The sequence below is a fragment of the Takifugu rubripes genome, chromosome 19 (genome assembly GCF_901000725.2).
Source record: "Takifugu rubripes chromosome 19, fTakRub1.2, whole genome shotgun sequence".
In the NCBI taxonomy this organism is placed as follows: domain Eukaryota; kingdom Metazoa; phylum Chordata; class Actinopteri; order Tetraodontiformes; family Tetraodontidae; genus Takifugu; species Takifugu rubripes.
Window position 1 is genome coordinate 2,817,669 of NC_042303.1, and position 18,068 is coordinate 2,835,736.

The 18,068-nt window shown below is 48.4% G+C and overlaps 3 protein-coding genes across 3 annotated transcripts in view; all 3 read right to left on the minus strand.

Moving 5' to 3' along the window:
* Nucleotides 1–1,118: 1,118 nt before the first annotated feature.
* Nucleotides 1,119–7,083, minus strand: dhrs3b (dehydrogenase/reductase (SDR family) member 3b). Its single transcript, XM_003973030.3, has 6 exons — nt 6,453–7,083; nt 2,789–2,932; nt 2,522–2,641; nt 1,894–2,132; nt 1,667–1,792; nt 1,119–1,551 (listed from the first exon to the last, which is right to left on the minus strand). Exons 1-6 carry the CDS (start codon nt 6,648–6,650, stop codon nt 1,467–1,469), a joined length of 912 nt encoding a protein of 303 aa, XP_003973079.2. The 5' UTR covers nt 6,651–7,083; the 3' UTR covers nt 1,119–1,466.
* A 3,611-nt stretch (nt 7,084–10,694) lies between these two features.
* klhdc7a (kelch domain containing 7A) lies at nt 10,695–14,721 on the minus strand. The gene has a single exon (XM_011613599.2). The coding sequence runs from the start codon at nt 14,615–14,617 to the stop codon at nt 12,377–12,379; it is 2,241 nt and encodes a 746-aa protein (XP_011611901.2). The 5' UTR covers nt 14,618–14,721; the 3' UTR covers nt 10,695–12,376.
* A 1,856-nt stretch (nt 14,722–16,577) lies between these two features.
* igsf21a (immunoglobin superfamily, member 21a) overlaps nt 16,578–18,068 on the minus strand; it is a 119,120-nt gene continuing 117,629 nt past the window's right edge. Inside the window, exon 10 of the mRNA XM_003973035.3 lies at nt 16,578–17,382. Within this exon, the coding sequence (XP_003973084.1) occupies nt 17,306–17,382 (77 nt within the window). The 3' untranslated portion in view covers nt 16,578–17,305. The remainder of the gene's footprint in view (nt 17,383–18,068) is intronic.

Consider the following 18,068-nt stretch of genomic DNA (forward strand, 5'->3'; position numbering starts at 1 on the left):
TATCTCGTTAACATGCATCTTTCTTTCCTTTTTTGTCTTATTTTTGACTGCTCTATACCTTTGGGGATCACTCCGAGGGTGCTGGAGCCTGTCCCAGCTGCATATGGGCGAAGGCAGGATACACCCCTGAAGGAGTCGCCAGGGGGGTTCAGTAGCTCACTCACGGATACCTCAGCAGTGCTCCGAGGGGGTCCGAGCCCCCCCCGGCCCTAGAACACCTCCCAAGTTTTGTCTGCACCAGGACTTGAACCAAGAAGCCTCCGCTTCTCAAAACACATCAGTCTGTCTTAAATAGGGTGCAGCATGAGCGTAGAAGCCTTTTCAATGTTTATCAGTTCAGGACTCGGTGTTCCTTGGCAGGAGACAGAACAACCCCACTTTCTAATGCAGAAAAGAAATAAATAGAACACTTCTTAGGACGTGGAGCCAATCTATTGTGGACAGAGAGCCTCTCACAGCCTAGAATGAGATCTTTTGAGAGGAAAACATGTTTGCCGTCTTTCCCCAGCAGCAGTGGAAAAACAGTAATCCTGGCTGAGAGGTCAGGACACGAGATAAGTCCAAACAGTTCATGAGGACATATTATTCTACATTCAGTGTACAATAAAATCCCTACTTGTTTACCTTACCTTGAAAAATCCAAGTTAATGTAGCTCCACAGACACGACTAAGACCATTTGCCTTTACAGTTACATTACTCATGCAGATTAAAATACCCCATCATTCGTTAGCCACACTGAACTCTTAAACCACTGGAGGTTTTGGCTATCATGCTAATCACATTAGATAAATATAAAAAAATATAACTAAATTTTAGTGGGGTGATATACTCAGATAAATCATTCCAGAACATTATTTATTGTACTGGATCCAGAATGATTTATTTGAGTACATCACCGCACTTTCGGCCCTTCTTTCTGACAGCAAAGACCAAATAATAATGATAATAATAATAATAATAATGATCTCCTGTAAAGGCACTGGAACCCTACGACACCGATCTCATGTTCAGATGTTTTATCGCTGTGGGGAATCGAACGACAGACACACACACACACACACAACAAAATGCATGTCTCAAATGTTCCCAATTGTATCATGAGCAAAGAAACAGGGGGCATCTCTAAAACTCTGTTTTATTATCTTGGTTTGATGCAAAGACATGAAAAGAGCATAAAAATTAAGTTTAGAAAAAAGTTTTCTTAAAAAACCCTCACAGTATAACTACTTGCACAAACCTACACATGGCTTCCGTTCAAAACAAGAAGTGCATCGATTTCTTCACACAGGCGCACACGCACGCACACACACCCTGGAGAGTTTATCAATGAATTGTACTTGCAGATGCCACCCAGCATATTCCCAAAGTGTCTCATACTATGTGGGGGCCCCCTTCACATCAGGGTTGTGGTCCGCTCCCTCATCCACCCCAAAGCTCTCGAGGTTCTTTTCACATCCTGTGCAGCTCATGTCCTCCCTTTGAATGTGTTCATGCAGGTATAACACCCAGAAAACTTGTGGATTTCTTCAAGTGCAGCTTGTGGCATGAAGCTGAAAAGTCCAGAAACACCAGGAACAGAAATTGAGCCACAATTACCGATATAAAAGACGTGCAGTATGCATCTTTCTAGCGATACAAAAAGATTATTTGGTCATCTTTCTTTACCTTTTAAGGATGACAAGCGCATGCATAGTCCAAGGCAGGTAGAGGAAAGCCTTGTCAGCTCTGACTGCATCCACAGTCCTCTGAGCTACGACCTCTGGTTTGAGAGGCGGGAAGAGCTGGGGAAACCTACAAAATAAAAGAACACTTTTTAAGGCACTGAGGCAGACCATTTCAGGCCGAACGTGTTCCCACTCAGAGGGGTTGTGGGGACAAAGAGCTTGACATACCTGACTCTCATGCCCTGGAACATCTCAGTGTTGGTGTGGAAAGGAAGCACGGTGGTGCAGCCGACGCCTGGACAGTCCAAGAGACCCAACGTCAGACTCTCCATGAAGGCCAGCGACGAAGCCTTGGAGGTGCAATAGTCGATGGCCCCGGGGATGGGGGACTTGGACAGGATGGAATTTATGCACACGACGTGGCCGTGCTGGAGCTCAAGCATACGAGGGAGGAAGGCCTTTGTTGTCTGGAATGAGCAGAGAATAAAGAGCAAATGAAGCAAAAGAATAAAGAAAAGGGGCGAGGAAGGCATGGAAATAAAAGTTAAAATATATTCAGGGTTTAAAGGGAACTGGCGAGGAAAAGATTCAATTCCAATTTCCATTTGGTTGATAATGGAATTTCTGACAGCCCATGACAGCCTTTTGATCTCCCACCCCAAGAAATAGAAAACTTCCAAAATCCCTCTGATGGTTCAGGTGGTAGAGGAAGTAATTTAAAAATGCTTGGGTTATTACTACAAAATAAGAGCTGTGATTGACAGGTCATGCTCAAACTGGGAAATGAAACTGACGAGAACAATCAGGTGGGGGGCAAATTCCCCCTTCTTGTTGCTCCAACTTGTGCAAGTCTTACCCAGAACTGTCCCATGGTGTTGATGTGCTGGGATTTGAGAAGGGCGTCATCATCGCTGTCCATCAAACTTTTCCCGTGGACCACAGCTGCATTGTTCACCAATATTGAAACATCTCCAACCTGAAACAAAGAACAACAGTCGGTGCGTTGCAGTTGCTAGATTTGCCCTTTTTAATTCTATATTTGTGCTTCCCCGGAGATCCCCAACCCTAATCCATGTGCCAGATGGGAAAGCAGCTATGAGAAGAGGAGGAAATGCTGCCGTACCTTTTCTCTAACCACCTTGGCTTGCTTGTAAACCTCCTCGCGATTGGCCACGTCACACACAAAGTAATGGCACTCGGCCCCCGATAGAGTGATTTCTTCAGCCGTTTCTTTGAGGCTCTTCTCTGTCCGGCCCCAGAGGATCACCTGGCGGATGGCAGAGAACGTTCAGTCTGGAGGCAAGCGGGAAAAACACCGAACATCCGAAGCGCCGCGCTCATTAAAAAGGGACCCAACGGGTTGTGGCTGCGACATTCTGTAGGGTTTGCGCGACTCGATGAGGGTCATTGTGTAAAAACTTTCTTTCGGTCAGAGAACAGAGGCCGTTTTCACTGCAGCAAATAGTTTACGAACAAGATTAAAGGCCCGGGGGGAGGCTTTGTGAATGAATCATCTCTTCATCAAGACCAGTTATTTCAGCAAGCAAGATGGGTTTGGATAGAGGTGGTGGTGGGGCGGGTGGGGGGAGGGGGGGGGGGGTAGTGATTGGGCAATTAGATCTGTCAGTCTTTGGGGTCAGGGAAAGGTAATGAAATCAGGGGGTGAGCCATGCTCATCTCTCAAACACAAATTCTCAAAGAGATTACACGGCCTGTTGGGCAGATGAGCCCTGTCATCTCTGGTCAGGGAGTCTGAAACCACTGTGTGTGTGTGTGTGTGTGTATGTGTGTGTGTGCTGCTGAGGACGCCAGTGTGGGATTTGGCTGGCTGCCCGTGACCAAGGTTAATATTTGAGCAAAAAGTCTCCGGGTAAATGATCGTGTGTATGGGAGAGTCAAAGATTGTGTGTGTATGTGTACACACGCGAGAGTGTGTCTCCTGACGCTTGCAGGACTTCCATTACAGCAGACGGTCAAACTATTTCTTTTGCACACGTTGGACCCGTCGTGCTGCTGCATGGGCGCGCTTTGGGACGCTGCCAACGTCTGCGCCGAACGACTGAGCTGCTGCTGCCGCAACACAGGGCTCGTGTGTCAAGAAACGTCTGGAATCAATAGTCAGAAGTGAAGAAACAACGATGCCGCTAAACTCCCGAGACGCAAAAGATTAGAGTCTGAAATTTGTTCTTGATTTCCTTATCAGATCCAAAGCACTAATAAATTAGCTCCCCCTGGGCCCGTGCATTGTTTGACTTCATTTTGAATGTTTTTTTTTTTAACGTTTGCTTAATTTACAAGGCAATTGGAGCAATCAACAAGGGAAGACAGGTCTTAATACACAAGTCAAAGCTGTTAATGGGATTTGAGCACTGCAAACAATGCTGACAGCTCTCATTAAACGCCAGCACTTAATCTGTCACACAAGCACACAAGCTCCACAGAACAATCAAGCACTGGCCAAAGCATTATGGGAAAAAGTGTTTTCACATGGGCTTGTTCAAGTAGCTTTTGTTGTTAATTATCCGCCAAGGCGAGGATAAGCAAGACCGAGTCAGCGCTATCTGCTCAGCGGGCTGATGTCACAGAGCTGGAGGCTGAAACTTTATGTCTAGATGCCACTCAATACTGGCTCTAGTGTCCCTGGTAGCCCCAGCTGAATTACAGTGACACTCTATCTCTCAGATCTGAATGTATGGGTGGGTAGGAACCCTACTTTTCACACCCATTGTATAGGCGAGCACAGAGGTAACACACAGCAGGGGCAGCGGGAGTTCAGGAGGCAGTCGCCTGCTGCTGTCTAATTACTACGGAGACCACAAGGTCAGTCGCAGGGCAATACCCAGCTGGGAGCGGTGTGCTTTCCGCCTCCTGCACATGCACAGAAAAACCTGTTATCAGCGCTTCGGTTTGAACTTTCCTTCTGGCAGTGATCTTTTCAGGTTAACAGCCGCATGTAATGGCTGCTTCCTGCAACCTTGGGTTTGTTTCCCTGCTTTGCAAAAGACTTTGGGAGGAAATTTGAGGACGTTGCTGTGCAGCACAACGTGCAACTGGTCCACTAGCTACTGAATTGAAGGATCTCTGACAGTGCCTTGAACTTGGGAGCGGTTTGTGACACGAATGACTCGGTTTACCGGTCTATTAGTTCTGTAAGAGTTCCCTCAATCAACGGCCCTAATTTCACTTCCAAAACCCCAGCTCTCCTGCTCACTAAGTTCTTTCTCATGCTACAAGGAGGGATAATTTGAACTTCCGAGCCAATAACAAAAGGGCTTGAATCGGGGCGAGCGAACATTCGCAGTGGATATTCATAATTGCCGCCCTATTTCCTTTTAGCATCTCTTTAAGACGGCGTAGATGTCATACACGTTACCAAAGGTGTTGCTTTCAAAGCCTTCACACCTTGACAATACCCAACAATGAGGTGGTGAAAAGAATGGTGACAACCTTTGTTGTGCAGCTGCAGGCAGTTCTTTAAACCCCTGCCTGTTTCTTGGTTCCTGCCCTATGGAGACTGCATTGAAAGGCAGTGGCAGACAGTTAGCATTTCACTGGGCTTTAAGCAATCATTTTAAGCCGCTGAATAAGGACTCTGAGATGGAGCTGTGACACCCATGCACGCATAATTAAGAGCGGCAGCTTTCAGCTGAGCTGCATCCCACCAGGGGAATTGCTAGCGTTATATTCACTGCGTAATGATGGCTCCCACCTGAGGTGAACAAAAATCGAGCTCCTCGATACAAACGAGCCGTCGCTAAAAGGACACCAGCTGCTCGTCAGGCACTCAGTCGTGTCATTTTTCCCATTTCACCCACAGACAGACTGTGTGTACAAAGGATGGGAACCACAAAGAACACAGCGTCCAGTACAGAAAGTGAAGGCACAGACAGTCTGTGTCCGTCTTTGCTGAGCCCAAATGGCAGCTCCTTGTCAAGGGGGTGAGGAATAGCGAGTGTGGGAAGGTGCCATGATGTTGACGGATGAAGTGCCTGGCTTTGGCACGGGTTCTTCTTGGATACTTTGAATTTCAAGTTAAAATATCAATTTTGACCTGTCAGGGCTATTAAGCAAAACATGCAGCGAGGCGGCCCAAGTCAGTCATGTGCGACATGGTTAGAATGATAGCAAGGACGCTAAATTAGCCGCAAATGAAGCTCTCAATCAAAGTCATTTCTCACTTTACAGGCTTTGACTTGCTGCTCTTCCACGAGACTAATCCAGGACTGTAAGCTGTTCCTCAAAAACTGTTGAGATGGTTTTGTTTTGCAGAAACCCCGTTTATAAATCGCAACCGTGTCACTAAATTAAGACCAAGCACCACTTTATTGTCAGGTGCCAGGAATCCTCCTGTCATTTTGATCAGGGTTTGAGTGGAAAGGTTTTGTCCAGAACCAACTGCAAACCACAAGGAAATGTTTGAAGAGGCACATATTCCTCCACAGGATGGACTGTAGCGATTTCATGACATCAATTAGCCATTAGAGCTGCCCACAGCTGACCTCTTGACCCCAGTTATTGAGCAATACTTGAACTACAATGAAGGTCAATATCTCCAGCTAGCTACTCAAAAGTTAAGACGCTTCATGCATGGAGCTTTAGGCAGGATGGACACTTCGGACAGGACTGATTAGGCTGCCATGAGTGTATGAGTGTGTGAGCGTGTGTGTGTGTGTGTGTGTGTGTGTGGGGGGGGGCACGTGCGTGTGTGCTGAACAAACTGAGCATAATCCGAATATTATCCTACATTACTGAGGAGCAACAAGTTGTCAACAATGGAGTGGATTTACCTTTTTGGCCCCCTGCTTGGCAAACTCTTTGGCCAGGTGACGCCCGATGCCTCGTCCTCCACCGGTGATCAAAACCACCTCCTTGGCGAGGTCTTTTCTTCTGCTTGGCAAGAGCGAAGTCAAACTTGCCATGATTACGTGGTAAAGCATTTGAACTGGGAAAAGCAGCGTGTGGCATGCGCCCAGGAGATCCATCATCGCCGGGATCACGTATTCACTGCAGAAAGTTCACAACAGGTTCTGGTGTAGGAGAGCGAACAGCGAGCTCCGTGAGCGAGCAAATGTCATCTGCATGAAGACTTCCACGGGCGGAGAGAGACCGGAGGAGCAGAGCTGGGCGACTCGGAGCTGCTCTGACATATCAGTCGACGCGCATCACGCTGTCGGAGCGTGCGAACGATCGATCATCGCGACTGTCCACTGCGGCGTGAGACGCGTAGACGCGCGGAGACGCCAGTCGGAGTCGGAGCGACGCGCCGTGCCGTGCGTTACTGGAGCCGCGGGGCTGTGTTGAGCTCCTCTTATGCGGTTCCTGCCTTTTATCGCCGCCTCTAACCCGGCTGCGCTGCATCCAGCGGAACCTGGGCGAGCCTCGCTCTGAAAGCACATTAATCCTGATTGGCATGTTAAATGGGGATGGATATTTTGCTCCCCTAGCCGTCCTCCCTAAGTGGCTGGTTGCGTCCTTGCCCCCTCCCCACCCCCTCCATGCACGTGCACATGCACAACAGCGGTGATTTTCAATCTAGGCTCCCCCCCCCCACAGTAGTGCCCCACTGGTTTCCAGGTGGGTGTCCATTGTTGGGTAATTAATTAACTTTTAATCGACTTGAACCTTATCGAAAGACCTGCGCGGGACAATCTAATTATTGGTATATGAGAGTAGCAGATGGGTGGATTTGCTCAGGGGGGTCGATGGACCCCCCCCCCCCCAAACTCAGGAATTAAAGGAGACAATAAGCAAACAAGCACAACAAGTAGCTCAACAAACAAACAAGAAAAATCCTTTATCATTTACATGTGAATAAAGTGCAAACTTAAATGATAGATAGATAGATAGATAGATAGATAGATAGATAGATAGATAGATAGATAGATAGATAGATAGATAGATAGATAGATAGGTGGGTGGGCTGGGGGGATGGATGGATGGATGGATGGATGAATGATGGGTGGATGGATGGATGGATGGATGGATGGTTGGGTGGATGATGGATGGGTGGGTGGATGGATGGATGATGGATGATGGATGATGGATGGATGGGTGGGTCGGTGGGTGGGTGGTTGGTTGGATGGATGGATGGATGATGGGTGGATGGATGGGTGGGTGGGTGGATGGATGGATGGATGGATGATGGGTGGGTGGGTGGATGGATGGATGGATGGATGGATGGATGGATGGATGGATGGGTGGGTGGATGATGGATGGATGGATGGATGGGTGGGTGGATGATGGATGGATGGATGGGTGGGTGGATGGATGATGGATGGATGGATGGATGGGTGGGTGGGTGGATGATTGATGGATGGATGATGGATGGATGATGGATGGATGCATGGATGGATGGGTGGGTGGATGATGGATGGATGGATGGGTGGGTGGGTGGATGGATAATGGATGGATGGATGGATGGGTGGGTGGGTGGATGATTGATGGATGGATGATGGATGGATGATGGATGGATGCATGGATGGATGGGTGGGTGGATGATGGATGGATGGATGGGTGGGTGGATGGATGATGGATGGATGGATGATGGATGGATGGGTGGATGATGGATGGATGGATGGATGGGTGGGTGGGTGGATGGATGATGGATGGATGGATGGATGGATGGATGGATGGGTGGATGGATGATGGATGGATGGGTGGGTGGATGATTGATGGATGGATGATGGATGGGCGATGGACGGATGCATGGATGGATGGATGGTTGGGTGGATGATTGATGGATGGATGGATGAATTTATCAGTGGAGTGGACACAGTTGTCTGAGGACTAGAGGAAACGGGGTGGGGGGGGGCTCCCAGGCTCAGCAGGGTGCCAAACAGAAAACGGCACGATGCCTCCTGAACACATCGTGTGGACGGAGCCTCCGACAAGATTCCCGCCTGTGATTTTTGGCGCTGCGATTCTTCTGGGGCATTTCTGGGCTTTTCAGCGGCTTTAGAGAGCAGCCTCACAAAGGTGTCTTTGTACCGGCTCAGCTGCTCAGGGACGGCAGAGAGGCTCTCATGGGGTGCGACAAAACTCGAAGACAACACGACTTCACATGCTCTTTGTCTTTTCTTTGGTGGGAAGGGGGGGGGGGGGGGGGGGGGTATTTGAAGATTCAGAAAAAGACCACTAAATGCCAAGTTGTAATTTGGTTTCATCACTAAGTATCTGCTGTCAAAGGAAAAGACACACGACTGGGTTCGAGGCCGACGGTAAAACTGTAAATAACGTGCACGTCGGAGGGCCTGGATCATTATCGCCATGCTATCACTGCCATCTACAGATGAGCGGGGAAAGTTCAGAGCAGGCCGCTCTGCAGCGGGAAGAATGGAAGCGTGCTCGTTGCTTGGACACCAGACAAGGGAAGGAGCCATCCGCGAGCCGGGAGGCACCTGCACACTTCTGATATTGCGATTGTTTGGAAAATATGCCCTCATCAAGACACGGAAGAACATCATTATTCTTTTCCTGGGCAACCGGAGGTGAATCGCCGGTCCATGGAGGAGGGTGGGAAGGCCCCGGGCAGCCGGGGGGTGAGAACATTTCCCCCCAACGATGCACCTTTTGCTGCGCGTGGACATTGGCTCTGAATAATTACGCTTTGAGCTGTTTGCAGGCTGTATCCAGGGGACTGGACTTTTGTACTCTGAGCGGCCAATTTCAGACGTTCCTCACAGGGCTGCTCGCACCTACACGTGGTTTCTGTGACATCACATACGCAACTGTCTGTACAACACACTGTAGTCGGGTTAACATGAAATGATTGGTAGAAGGATTCTTTTAAAAAGCTGTTTTAGAAGTATCTTTTTTGTCCTCTAATGAGTTTTTCCAATTAGCTACGCACCGAGCACCCAGCTCGTTCAAAGAGCCTCTAACCTTCTTGTTTCAAAGTTTGTTTCATACACCCTTCGGGCTCTCTGCTCATCTCTGATGAGGACTGCATCCTCTGCTAATTGCCTGTTTTGGTTTGTAGCCCATTTTCTTGTTAAAATCCAGGTGACGCTGCAAGACGCGGTGCTTCTGGACGTGCTAGTTTGGGTCAGTGAGACACCTCATCCATCCACAAATACCTTTTCACGCTGCAGGTTCTAAATGCAGACAACTAGCCTCTCTGGGACCTCGAGCCAGACATCTTTGATGGATCTGCCCTGCTGAGAGCTGAGATTAACCTCTAACTGCCCATTTATGGCTTTGCCGTGAATTGAACGCCTCTTGTGCACTTACAAGTCATTTAAAAAACTGTAGCCACTTCTTCATAAAATTGAACAGTCAGATGAAGGCAATTAAATTAAAGTCTTTGTGAAAGCACGTTTTTCTGGATTCAAGAGCCATGAAAATTGCTTAAAAGCATATAGAGCACTTAAAGGCTTGTTCAGGTAATTTGCTGCTGTCAGAGCCCCATTTCCCCAGTTCCCTCCTGTCCCTCTGCCCCAGTAATTTTCCACTCTCCCTGCCCCTGCTCCACCCTACCTGCCAGCCACTCCCCCCCCCCGTCAGCTCAACTCCACTCACCTGCTAGCACTGCTGCAGCTTATTCCCAATCAGCCCTGACTATAAGCCCCCCCAGCACTCTCAGTCTTTGCCAGATTGTTCTTCTGAGTTTCTGTGCAAGACTCTCCAGCACTTATTTGCCTGACCTCTTGTTGCCGAACCTGCCTGCCCCTGACCTGCCTGCACCGCCTGTCTCCCGGTAAACTCACCAGCCTTCCGTCCCCGACCACGACTTCTGCCTCAGCGTTTCTGGTTCCTGTCTGCTCACCTGGTCCCGACTTCTCTGCTGTTCATCCCCAGTCTGCTCCGCTACATCGTCGGCCTCCTCTCCTGTAAGCCCCGTTCTGTCACTCCTGCCCACTGTAAACGGGACTGTACGGTTCCGAGGGTTCACGTCCTCCCCCTCGGTTCCGCATTCCGGCTCTGCTCAACCTAATCCCCGAGCCTGAAACCCGCACACTTTTGTGTGCGCCCTGAGCCTGAAGAACGGACTGTTTCCTGTGCTTCCTTGTCTGCCTGAGTTCCTGTTAGCCCGTATGCTAATAAAGGTCATTACCAACGGTCCCAGCTTTCCAGAGTGCTGCTTTTGGGTCTAAACTGCACCTGTCACAGCTGCTGTCCCACTCTGAGATTGATTATTATGAAGGCAACGACCTTTAAACCTAAATTCTCTTAATGTCCTACAACCTACTGTGGGTCGTTTAACCATCCTCTTACTTGGTTGCATTTTCTTATTTGCTGCACATGTGTCTCCTGCTTTTTTTCCCCCACTTTTGCTTTCCTTCTGCTGCTTTCTGGATCTGGGGTACACCTTACTTCAAATCCCAGATTCTTCTTCCAGGCAAATTCCACCGTAGTACCCGGCTGGTGCATGTTTCCGTGGCCCTGGAATCCTCTGACATGCTGCCTTATGTAGAGTAAGGTAAAGATCCTGTATAATATTTACAAAGCTAATGATTTGCAATTCTTCCATGTTAAGCTTACTCTTGATAATCGTTATGTGCCTATTTCATTTTACCTCACGATATGTAAGAATGATGCAAAAGACGATTGGCCTAACTCGGCTCGTGGATGCGTGCGTCTATCTCCAAATCCATTTACTGTTTCGTCATTTAAACTGTTAAATTAGGAACGATTAGCATTGCACCATTGTTAACCATCTGTTGTCTTCCTGCGGAGCTGAGGTCCTCTGCTTCACCCCTCACTATGACAGCTTTCACTGTGCTGCAGAAGGGAGGCTCACCCAGAGAGCTGCTGGCGTTAGCCTTTGAGCCACATGGTGGTGCTATAGTAGCACGTCGCTTCGAACTCCCTGAGCCTGTCGTTGAAGCGCTTACGGTCAGAGAGGGAGCACAAATGCATGACCAGTTATGAGCCCAAAATGAGTATTTTCCTGTCCTTCACATTAGCCAATCCTGTTGCTGAAAATGTACAGATAATTGATTACTCCTGTTATTAGCGTTCAGTTGGAGCGATGCCTCCCATTGGGAGGAAAACTTTGCATCAAATTACATTTGTAAATCATTGACAAAGCAAAGTTATGGATATTCCTAATGTAGATTACACGAAGAATCTGCTCCGCTGTGATTAAAACCAATGACCACCAAAGAAGATTGACTAAATCCGTTAAGAGTGCTGCGCCATTTGAGCGCTGGATGACATTCATATGCTCACTCATCTATACTTCTGGACACACCCATTTGCAGCATGATGCCATTTTTAGAGACGGATAACTGCAGTGCAACTTTTCCAGATTTGAACTTTTATTCATGCCATGCAGAGTAACATACCATGAGCACATAGGCAAATTTTTTCTTATATGTTTGCGTTAAATGAACTCATTTACTACAAGATATGAGTTACTTGTACATCTGCAGCCCTGAACCATTGGGTGCAACGTAAAAGCAGCTCTGTGCTGAGATGTGGCAAATCTAGGAAAAAAAACCCCAACATGATAACACAGGCTACATAAATCTGAGCAAATAGCAGTTTAACTGCCATTAAGGACCTCATTTTCAATACGGCTCAGATAGGCTTGCAAAGACGGCGACATCAAAGACTCAGCAACTCTGTGGTTCAGAATCTGTGCTTGCAGTTGGGGGTCAGATGGAGCATAAACCTGGAAGCAAAACACGTCGCACTCAGAAGACACAAGCGAGCTCTAGCAGGGACGTTCCATCATCACCTTATCTCATCATGGAAAACTTCAGCTTGGTTACACGCTGGTCTGCACGGGTTTCTTATCAGGGAGAGAGAGGACAAAGGGAAAAATCATACCCTTTGCTGCTGAGAGGACGCTCAAGTGTTCGTCTCCGAAAGCAGGAGAGATCTCATCGGCGAGAAATCTCATGGTGAACTGGTGGCTGATACAAAATATTGTATCTTCTAGAGCCACGCAGTGGAAAGCAGGGCAGCGCAGGAGCCGCCTGGAACAGCATTTATACCACAGCCGCACCCCCGTGTGATAGCGGTACACGCTGACGCCCAAAATCGGATTAATATCAAAACGATAAAGGCATCTCTTCACGGCGACCATATCGGCCGTTTTATCCTTGCTGCCGACTAGCAGACTGGACCTCCAGCTGTTCGTTTTGGGGCTATAACACAAAAGCATGTACTTAAAAGTCCCTCCGGAGACGTACATTTCTCCGTTGCTAACCGTTACTTGATGCGCCACAGCAAACGTGTTGTTCGGCAGCGGAGCCACAAATGTCCACTTGTCCTCTCGCGGGTCGTAGCGCTCGACCGAGGAGAGGCACTCCCCTCCGATGGCGTAGACGAAGCCCCCAAGAGCAGCTAGCTTGCAGCAGGGCCTGGCTTCGTTCATCGGACTGATCTCTTTCCAAATGGATGTCAGAGGATTGAAGCAAAACACTCGTTTTGATGGTGTCATTCCACTGTGCGCGCCTTGGCAGCCCACCGCCACAAATAAGTAATTATCCATTGTACACACTGCGCAGGCTTTCGAGACGATCTCTTGCGGGATGAGGCAGTGAGTGTGCCAGGTGTCTGTGTGGTCGTCGTAATAGTAGATGGCGCCAGACTCCTTCTGCTCTTTCTCTCTTGTCGTCCCTCCAAAGGTTCTTGACCCATCTTGAGGGTGTATGTGGGCCACCATGACAAAACTTCTACCTCTCATCCTCTTCTTCTGGATTTGATCGCGCTCGCCAGCCAATAGCCACCCGTAAATGTTGGGGTCCCTCAGCACTTGCAGGTAGTTTTCCGACATAACTCCCAAAGCTGCTTGCCTCAAAGAGGTCTGGCTATATTTCTTGGCCACGTCCAGCGCCTCCAAACAATTACCCAGATCAATTTTGCCCTTAAACTTTTCTAAAACGGCACGTTCAAGCTTAGGTGGTGAACAGTGCGCCAACGGAGCCTCTGCTGCAGTTTCAAATTCTGTCCTGTCTCTTTCTTCAGGATCTTTGCTGTCTTCAAAGCTAAAGTTCACGGTGGGAGTGAAGGCGGACTCGCTGCTCTTTGATGCCGGAGACTGAGGCACCGCGGCTGTCACCCTCGATGTTTGCGGAGGGATGGAAAGCTCACACCGCTCGGTCGCAGACAGATAGCTCTGCTTGCGCAGGAGCGCCGGCCTCGGGGGGTGCCGCTGCGTCGTGGCTTCAAATACGCAGGAATTCTCAAAGATGCTTTGTGGTGAAATCAAATCCCGCATAGTGATGGGACTCGTAGAAGGCGGCGGTAATGGAAGGCTTCTCAGCTCGACTGCTTGGGATTCTGAGCGACCCAGGACACAATCTGGCTCTGTAACACAGTGAGAGGACGACTCAACATAATAATCATATATTTTTCTGCGTAATGTCTGTTCTCCTGGTCCCTTCAGTAGCACAGCAGCATCCTCCACTTTGATCTCTGCCTTGGAGAGGAAGCTGGAGTAAGCCCCCTGGCACTCCGACTCCTGCCTTAACTCCCTGCGTACACCCACGATGCCCTTGAGATTCTGTAAATAGCAAGAAGGGTGGCGCCCTGTTGTACACGCCGCCCCACGCTCTGTTGAACGATGGAGAATGTTCAAAGGCGACCCAAATGAAGCGTCAGAGGTGGTCACCTTCGGGCACTCCCGACGAGACGGCGTTTCATTTTTCGAGGTGGCGTGTCCATCACAACGCGACACAGCTAGTCCGTCCTCTTTAGCTCGCTGTACGAGGAACCGAGTCTCCCTGCTGCCGTCAGAAGGCGGGTCGGCGTCCAGTTGCACAGGTCCAGGTTGCTTGTCCTCTTCTCCTGCGTCATGTTTGGCTGACGTCGGATGATTCAACGTTGTCTTGCAGTTTTGGCAGGTGGCGTTTCCTGGCTTCCGTGTGTTCCCGTGGATTTCTCTTGCATCCCTGGAGCAGTAGAACCTGTAGGCCCAGGACACCAGCAGCACCGCGGCCGCCGAGACGCTCAGCTTCCACAGCAGGCGCATGTCGAACCCCAGGAGTTCTGCAATGGTCATTGCTGTCGCAGGTGGTTGGCTGATCCCTTTGGACGCTACTATGGATGCCTCTCGGCTTACAGTAGCGTTCTGTGCAGGGTTATTGTGCCTCTGGCCCTGAGCTCAGCTGTAAAATGATACTGGCCCAGGCAGTATTTGCATTGGCGGCCCTCTAGGGGCGGGGCCCAAACACCACCTGTGGCATTCAGACAGGCAAACCATACACAGAATATTTAAATACCTTCATGATCAATATTTGCTCAATTTACTGAGTCACGCGTGCTTTTCACATCCGACTTCATTGGTGCTATGAAGATATTCTAATCTGATCTTTGCTGTTGGGAAAAGGTCACAATTTGTTATTCAAAAATCTTTATAGGACAAATAAAGCGGCAGGAAATTTAAAAAAAAGATGTTTAAGTTGTGGGTGGCGTAATTCAAGTCGTTAACAACCAGGATGTGGCTACGTGCGCTATCACATGGCAAATCAAAGATTGCATTCTGCGCCGGCGGCGATGATGCTCTTGAGAAGAGGCAGTGAAGGCGTCGTTTGTCATGAAAAAAGAGCAGATAATCTGAGGAACAGCAAATAAAGGCACACGGGACATTTTAGTCCCGACATGCGTCTCTGCGACACGGTAGCCGAGTTATTAGTGATCGTAACAGCGTGTAGCGAAGCCTTTTAAAGTTGCATCCTGGGAGACGTGCACGTAGGGTGTGTCCGGTGTCTTAGATGACATGTGTGTTTGCTCGTCTGATAAGCAAGCCTGCACAGCACAAAGAAACTGGATTCTTCAAACAAAGCCGAATGCTGAATAATTCACAGATGGCCACTGAGGTGGCTCCTGATCCTCATCATCGCTCCGGCTCATGTAAGCGACTCCCAATGCTGCTGAAGCCAAACGTTGCCTTGCCTTGAACATTCCGGCACGAACATCCATATTTTCTTCCAAAACCCACTGAAGCAGCTCAGATTTCTCCATCTGCTAAAGAAAGACGAAAAAGAAACACAGTCGCTTCCCTGTGATGTCCCAAATCATCAAGGACAATCGTGACTGAAGGGAAAAGTCCTCGGCAGGTAAATAAGAAAACATCTCCCTGTGGGCAGGTGAAAATGGTCTGTCACGAAAGACGTATTGGAGACGGTTTAACATACGACCAGGTGGACTAGTTGCGTGTAAAGCTTTTACTTTATTAAAAAGAGGTTCCTCACATAACTAGTTTTTTAGTTGCTGCTTTAGCATGTAGCACGAGCCATCAGACTGTTCAACTCCTCACTGGGGGGGAGGAGGGCCAACAGAAGGACTGGAACAACACTGCAATAACATAATACTGGGACATCCATTCATTCAGTTCATTCATTTATTTATATTTCTATAGTTTTATATTATATTCTATTTTTAATTTATTCTATTCAAAAGGCTTGTGGTGACCTCCACCTGGTGGAGGCCACATTGCCTTTAAGTTGCAAATCTCATGATGGAAACGTTGGATTGATCATCATGAATGAACAGAGCTGTGGCTGTAGCTTAGCAGAGGGATGCTACGCGTGCACAGTGGTCCAATAAAGTCAAGGCTTGGAAGGGTTCGTCATCGGTCCATTTTAATACAGGCGAAAGGAAACAAATGCAACAACCCTGTTTACGCGCAGCCTCAGGGGAGCACGTCCCTAGGAAGGTGGCGAGAACGGCGGAAACGTGAGTGACCTACTGTACACAGCAGATCACTTATGGTCACAGGGAAACAACTCGGTTACAGGCCAGCGGCGATGAATTGCATTGTGTTGCGTTGAAATAGAGCACGCCAAAAAGGAGAAAAAAAATAAAACGATGGTTCACATGCAGCCCCCAAAACAGCTGACATAACTGAAATGTTGATTTTTATCTGCCCTTAAAGGCCTGGATGAGTAAATAAGTGGGCTGAAGCGTCGGACCTCCCTTTGAGGCATGAATGATGCAGAATGAAGCACAAAGAAGAGCGATACGTGTCAGCAATCAGCCCTCGCCATAACCAATAGAGCCTCTTCATTTATTTTCAGTATTTACATAGATGTACACAAAATACACTTAAAAAGTTTTTTCCCCCTCTGCGTTTCTTTTTTTTCCCGGGGGGTTGGGGGGGGGGGGGGGGGGGGCAGTTTTACTGCATTTAAATCATCTTGTACATTCCCAGCCATCAGGAAAAACAGTTCCTGTAAATGTGCATTTGAAAAAGAAGCTGTTTCTTTTGCAGCCACTGTCTTTTTTTACTAGCCGAGTGCTAATCAGGTACATCCCAGGGTTGAACAAACAGGTACGGTTGATAGGGTGACACAGCCCTTTAACAAACTTCACTTTTCACATTTTAGCCAACAACAATGACGTTTTGATTCACTTGAAATAAAATCCACTGCCTTTTTTTGGCTCTTTTCCAAATCCACCGCATTAAAGTCCAGACGATGGAACAAGAAAGGAAAGGTGTGACGAGACGGAACTATACAGTTAAAATTGTCACTTTTTGTGTCCGTTTGACGTTTTTCTTGACACCATCTTCTTTTTTTGTTTAGAAAAAGTATGTAGTGCACCATCCTGACCGACTGACGCGAGGAGGCCTACTGATCGTCTAAAAAGGTTCAAAGTGTGTGTGTAGATATGCAAGAAGGTCAAAGGTACGTATGCGTGTGCCAGAGAGACTTGATGAGCCCGAGCGGCTTCGATGGGGGGGGGGGGTTCACGTCACCACCACCGCCACCGTGAGGACGAGCACCACCCATGGCGGTCCAAGCGTGTGCACGCAGGAGACACCATCTGCAGACCACAGAGAGAGCTGATCAGACACAATCATTTCTGAGGATACCATTCACAATTACAAGAAGGTATTTTATTATCGCGCCTTTTTATTGGTTTTAAAGGTCTGAAAGCCACGCGAGCCGTTGCCGCTCGGCCACAACGTCGTCAAATTAACGTTTTTATGTCAGCAATAACATCTGATGCAAAACAAAAGCACGGGTGTGCTGTACGTAGCCCAGTTACTGTAGCAACAGTGAGAGGAAATGATGTTCATACAGCTGAGTGAGATGTGGAGCCTCACAATAATGACATCAGCGCCACTCAAATGTGACATTAACAAAGACGGGCCCAGGAGGAACTCCCTGGTTTTAGTTTAACATGAATGCTAATGTAATGCTAAAGCTTTAGCAGCTAGCAACGGAGTCTTTGTCCAAAGCTCTGTGAAGGTGAAGGAGCTGCAACACCCCCTGCTGATGGTAGAGCCACACTGCACAGAGTGACTTTCCTTCATAAGTAGCCCCGGAACAGGAATGAGATAACCCTCTCGGTCACTGACGCCACAATAAAAACAACAACAATAATAATAATGATGTTGACAGTGCAAGTGTGGACAGTTTGAGCAGCAGAAGGTCCACAGATCATGTCCGTCAGTGCCAGAGAGCAAAGCGACGGAAGCTCCAGAGCTCATCCGCCGGCCTCCAGCC

Coding starts and splice junctions, on each gene's coding strand:
- klhdc7a (XM_011613599.2), bottom strand. CDS start 14,617: ATGACCATTGCAGAACTCCTGGGGTTCGACATGCGCCTGCTGTGGAAG.
- dhrs3b (XM_003973030.3), bottom strand. CDS start 6,650: ATGATGGATCTCCTGGGCGCATGCCACACGCTGCTTTTCCCAGTTCAA. Junction 2,933..6,452: donor CCAAGCAGGGGGCCAAAAAG/GTAAATCCACTC, acceptor GCCATCCGCCAG/GTGATCCTCTGGGGCCGGAC. Junction 1,793..1,893: donor TTCCAGGGCATGAGAGTCAG/GTATGTCAAGCT, acceptor TTTATTTTGTAG/GTTTCCCCAGCTCTTCCCGC.